Genomic DNA, 5,452 nt, shown 5'->3' with positions numbered 1-5,452 from the left:
CCGGCAGAGGGGGGGGGCCGATGCAACACAGATCAACGCGGGGGGGGGAGCCGGGCACGGAGGAGGGACCGCGCGCAGGCAAAAAGCCACCAGTGCCACCACAGGGCTGCCACCATCTTGTATGAGCAGAGTGGGGGTGGGAGAATTAAAAATAAAAGCAGCAGCTGGGATTGTGTGTCTGACTCTGCTGCCGCCACGATCTTGGATCAAATTTGAAGTAGAGAAAACTGGAGAAGTAGGTACGGGGGGGAGGTCTGGGGCAGAACCCGAGATGGCCTGGCCAGCACCACGCTGGGCAGGTAACAAAGAAGATTGGGAGGAGGCAGGGAAACCGTGGTACCCCTGTGCACTCGGGCAGAATCCATCTCCCGGTCTCCCTTGAAGCAGGGCACAGGGAACAGGGATGCAGGGACAGATAAGCGATAAAGGGTTTTTTATACTGGGGTTAAAATTTCCCAACCATTCGCCAAGACTATGAACAGCTTTTGCTAGCTTGTAAAGCAAATAACCTTCTCCCAACATAAATAACCATTGCACAAAGTGTTTTAAATACTCATGAAATATTTTTATTAAATATTATTATTATTATGCTTAAATAACCATTGAACAAAATGTTTTAAACTTTCTGTGGTATAAAGATAATTTTCCCAAACAAGAACTGGGAGAGAAACTTCCTGCAGGAGACAAGAGAACTCTGCCCCCATCTTCCCTCTCTTCCCAACCCTCGAGATAAAAGGAAATTAACAGAAAAGGATACAAAAGTGACCCATATTACCTTAGAGGGTCAAATAAAAGTCTCGAGGGTGGTCCGCTGACTTCAGACCAGCGTTCTCTTTCCCTAGAAGGTTGTTGGTCTCCCCCGCTGAGCCCCTGATAGAACTCAGAGGTTTCTTTGGGGCCATGGCTCCTTCAAAATGTGACTTGAGTCCAGAAACTACCGGAGACGGGGATGGTCCGAGGCCATCCACGTTGGGGCACCGTTTATTACTGTCTCTGTCCCGGCTTTGTGGGGCACACGTGGGCATGCACAGACGCACGGGTGGGTTCAGTAATACAGTCGGTAGCAGAGTCGAGAAGGGTACTTGCCTGCGTTCCTGCAGGAGCATTTATTGCTTCTACACTGTCAAAAGGTGCAGGAGCAAATACAAACATAATCCTGAAACTCACAGTTCTATCCAGGGATGGGGAAAAGACGGGACTAGGGAACGGGGACCAGTGGGGAAGCTGTGGGGGAGTGATGAGGGGTAACGGCCAACAGCCAACCAGGGAATTCAACCTGGGGTAGATTAACCTAACAGAACCGTGCATCCTGGGAGAAGCCTTTTTGGTCACCCTAGCATAAAAAGGCTCTTATGGTACCAGGGACTTGTCTTACTGAGAACTCTCTGTCCCCTGTAATGTACGTTCACCGGCCACCACAGGTGGGAGCAGTGGGATGAGCTTGGCTGAATCTGCTGAATCTGAGAGAGAAGGGGCCGGCTCCGGCTCCGCTCCGTGGATCACTCAGGCAGTGATTTGTACTGGGATGAGAGAGGATCACAGTGTCACCCTGTCCCTGTCCCCATCCCACAGGATGGACCTGCCTGTGGAGCCCATGGAGAGAGCAGGAGCTGCTCTGGAATCTCACCTGATCCCACCCCAATCCTGCTGCAATCCTGCTCCATCCATCCCACCTGATCCTGCTCCATCCATCCCACCCCAATCCCGCTCCATCCATCCCACACCAACCCTGCTCCATCCATCCCACCTGATCCTGCTCCATCCATCCCACACCAATCCCACTCCATCCATCCTGCACCTGATCCCGCTCCATCCATCCCACCTGATCCCACTCCATCCATCCTTCCCCAATCCCCCTCTGGAATCCCACCCCAATCCCACTCGGTACCTGCGGTCGAGCCATTGGTTCCCATGTCTTTTCCTGCAATAGGAAAGAGAAGATCCATGAGATTCCAGCACAGATCACACACTGGGATTACCCCCAGGATCCATCCTGGGATTCGCACGGAGGGGATGCGGAGCCAGATCCACCGCTGGTACTCACCGGCTGGCGGGCTGTATCCATGCTTCTGCCTCCTCCCTGTGGAAATAAAGTGGGATCAGCACCCCTGGTGGGGAATTCCTGGAATGGTGCCGGGTGGATCCATGCCCCTTCCCAACCCCCATCCTGTGTCGACCCCATACCGGATTGGAGCTTCCAGATGATGAATCCGACGAGGAGAACGAGGATGACGATGGCAGTAATGATGGACACAGCGACCACCAGGGTGAGATTCCCGCCAGATTCCGGCTCTGGGAAACGCGGGACAGTGAGGAGGGGGAGAGGAATCCCCATTTGGGAATTCCCACATTCCCAATTCCCACATTCCCAATTCCCACACTCCCAGCCTCACCCCAGGCAAAGATCCCAGGCTCTGGCATTCCAGAATGCTCCACCCGGCACCGGTACTGCTCCCGCTCCTCCGGCCGCGCCTCGATCCTGGCCCAGGTGTGGAAGGTGCCATCGCTGTTGGGAACGACCCCGCCCCACTCCGTCTCCTGATCCCGGATTTCATCCCCCTTCATCCAGCTGACCGCGATGGGCCTGGGGTAGAATCCGTAGGCGTGGCAGGACAAGATCAGCGTCCCGAATTCCTCTTTTCCGGACACGTGGACATCGGGGGGCTCTGGAATGGGACAATGGTGAGATGCATCCATGGAATTCCACGGGAATGGGATGGGGGTGAGATCCACCCATGGAATTCCATGAGAATGGGAGGGGGGTGAGATCCACCCATGGAATTCCACGGGAATGGGAGGGGGTGAGATCCGTCCATGGAATTCCACGGGAATGGGATGGGGGTGAGATCTGCCCATGGAATTCCCACAGGAAGTCCCGTGTTCCCAAGTCCTCCATTCACAAATCCTACATTCCCACAGGAATTCTGCTCCCACCTTTGCGCTCCAGCGCCTCCCGCCCATATCCGACGTATTTCCTGATCCATTCTGGGCAGATGTGCTCCAGGTAATCTGTCTGTCGCTCCACCGTGACCCCGTCACTATTCAAGCGCCTCGTGGTGACCTGGGCAGCGCCGTCGGCCGGCACAAAGCCCTGGGATCCCGGCTCGAAGGAGAGGAAATCCCGCCCATCGTAGCCGAACCGAGTGGATCCACGGACGCTCCCATCGGACAGGAGGTCACAGCCGTAATCGTACTGCAGTGTGTGGAGATCTGGGGGGGAATCAGACCCACAGAGACCCATGGAATTGTGTCCCAGTCCCACAGAGCCCCAGAGTCCAATGGAAACCCACAGATCCCATCCCAGCCCCTTGGAGCCCCATTGATCCCATTCCAAACCCATGGATTACAAGAGATCCCAGCCCAGCCCCACAGATCCCCATCCCAGCCCCACGGATCCCATTCCGGCCCCACGGATCCCATCCTGGCCCCACGGATCCCATCCCAGCCCCACACTTCCCATTCCAGCCCCACGGATCCCATCCCAGCCCCACGGACACACATCCCAGCCTCATGGATCCCATCCCAGCCCCACACTTGCCATCCCAGCCCCACGGATCCCATCCCAACCCAGGCTCCCCCCACCCAACCCCGCTCTGGTTGTACCGGGCCCGCAGCGTCTCCAGGTTCTTGGCACTGATCTGCTGGCTCCTCTTAGAGATCTCAGTCTGGCCATCCCAATATCCCAGCTCTGCTCCCTTCTCCATCCACGGCGTCTGGGGCTCCATCCGGCCCCGCTCGCTGTCGTAGCGCGTGAAGGGGATCCCATCCAGGAACCCCATGATCATGAACTGGGGGACCCCCGGGCCAGGCTCCGACACCGCCACGTACAGGTACCGCAGGGAGTGGAGAACTGGGGGGACACGGAGATTTGGGGGGTCGGGGTGGGGGGTCGTGGATCAATGAAAGGGGAACTGGGAGAACTGGGAAGGGCTTGGGGATCTCATGACCCAGGAAAAGGGAGTGCAGGGAGTCCCTGTGCCCAGGAAAGGGGTCCAGGGGTCCCCAGTGTCGAGGAAAGAGGAGTCATGAGGTGGGGAGACCTGGGATAGCCGGAATGGGGGGCTCGGGGGTCCTTGATGCAGAGGAAAGGAGGGGCTGGGGGCTGAGAAAAGCGGGAATGGGGGTCCAGGGGGTCTCAGGGTCAAGAAAAAGGGGGGGTTTGGGGACTGGGGAAGGCCGGGAAGGAAATATCGGGTGGGATTGGTGCAGGATAAAGGAGTGCAGGGCGGCCCCAGTGCCCAGGACTGGAAATTCAGGGGGGTCCCAGAGCCCAGAATCCCCCCTGGGACCCTCCCGGACCCCTGGGACCCCCATCAGAAAGCGCAGGGGGTCGAAAGCTGGGGGGACGCAGAGACTGGAGGGGTCTGGGGGTGTCCAAGGCTCAGGAGGTGGAACTGGGAGGGCCGGGAAGGGCCGGAGGTTCAAGGAAGGGACTGGGAGAGGCGGGATGGGGGGTCCAGGGGGTCCCTGTGCCCACGAAAGGGGATCCAGGGGTCCCCGGTGTGGAGAGAAGCGGGGTCTGGGTGCTGGGAAAGGCAGGAATGGGGGTGCAGGGGGTCCCTGGGACACGGGAAAGGGGGGTCTAGGGGGATCCCCGTGCCCGGGAATGGGGGTCCAGGAGGATCCCGATACGAGATAAGGGTGTACAAGGGGGGTGCCGTTGCTGGGGAAGGGGATGGAGGGGGGTCACAGGACCAAAAATGGGGGTTCCGAGGGGTTCCCGTGCCCGGGAATGGGGGTTTAGGGGGTTCCCGGTGGCCGGAAATGGAGGTTCCGGCGGGTTCCAGTGCCGGGGCTCCCACTCACCTTTCGTCGCCCGCCCCGGGGTCCCCAGGAGCCCCAAGAGCACCCCCAGACCCAGCGCTGGAGCCATCGCGCTGCTCCGCTCGGCCCCGCTCGGCCCCGCCCCAGCCCTGGCCCCGCCCCCAGCACCGCCTCCGGCCCCGCCATTGGCGCCGCTATTTCCTGCCGGCCAATGGAGAACCGACTCCCCTGTGACGTCACTGCGCAGTTCTCAGGTTGGGACATCGGAAGCGAAGGAGACCGAAGTAAAGCGGGGCGGGGGGAGGAGAGGGGAGGGGGTAGGGGGGAGGGGAGGGGAGGGGAGAGGAGGGGAGGGGAGGGGCCGGGAAAAGGCGAATTTCCGGGAATTCGTCTGGATCCCTCTGGATCCCCACTGCGACCCCCGTGGAACACCCTGGGACCCCCTGAGGCCTCCTTTCAGGAAGCGCCGGGAGTGGAGAACTGGGGGGACACGGAAATTTGGGAAACCTGGGGGGTCCAAAGGTCAAGGAAAAGGTCGGGTCTGGGGTCTGGAAAAGGCGGGATGCCCTGGAAAGGGATGCAGGGGGTCCCAGTCCCGGATAAGGAGGTGCAGGGGTGCCCCAGTATCCTGAAATGGGGGTTCAGGTCAAGGAAAGGGAGGTGAGGGCACTGGGAGAGGCGGGACGGG

At 59.4% G+C, this 5,452-nt stretch overlaps 1 protein-coding gene across 1 annotated transcript; it reads right to left on the bottom strand.

The window, feature by feature from the left end:
* Window positions 1-595: 595 nt before the first annotated feature.
* Window positions 596-4,880, bottom strand: LOC309584129 (class I histocompatibility antigen, F10 alpha chain-like). Its single transcript, XM_082300069.1, has 8 exons — window positions 4,807-4,880; window positions 3,539-3,850; window positions 2,935-3,210; window positions 2,394-2,666; window positions 2,185-2,292; window positions 2,045-2,080; window positions 1,889-1,921; window positions 596-1,115 (listed from the first exon to the last, which is right to left on the bottom strand). The coding sequence occupies exons 1-8, from the start codon at window positions 4,871-4,873 to the stop codon at window positions 985-987; spliced, it is 1,236 nt and encodes a 411-aa protein (XP_082156195.1). The 5' UTR covers window positions 4,874-4,880; the 3' UTR covers window positions 596-984.
* Window positions 4,881-5,452: the final 572 nt, after the last annotated feature.

Source organism: Coloeus monedula (assembly GCF_965178545.1).
Source record: "Coloeus monedula genome assembly, chromosome: 36".
In the NCBI taxonomy this organism is placed as follows: Eukaryota; Metazoa; Chordata; class Aves; order Passeriformes; family Corvidae; genus Coloeus; species Coloeus monedula.
This window is presented reverse-complemented; position numbering and strand designations above follow the sequence as displayed.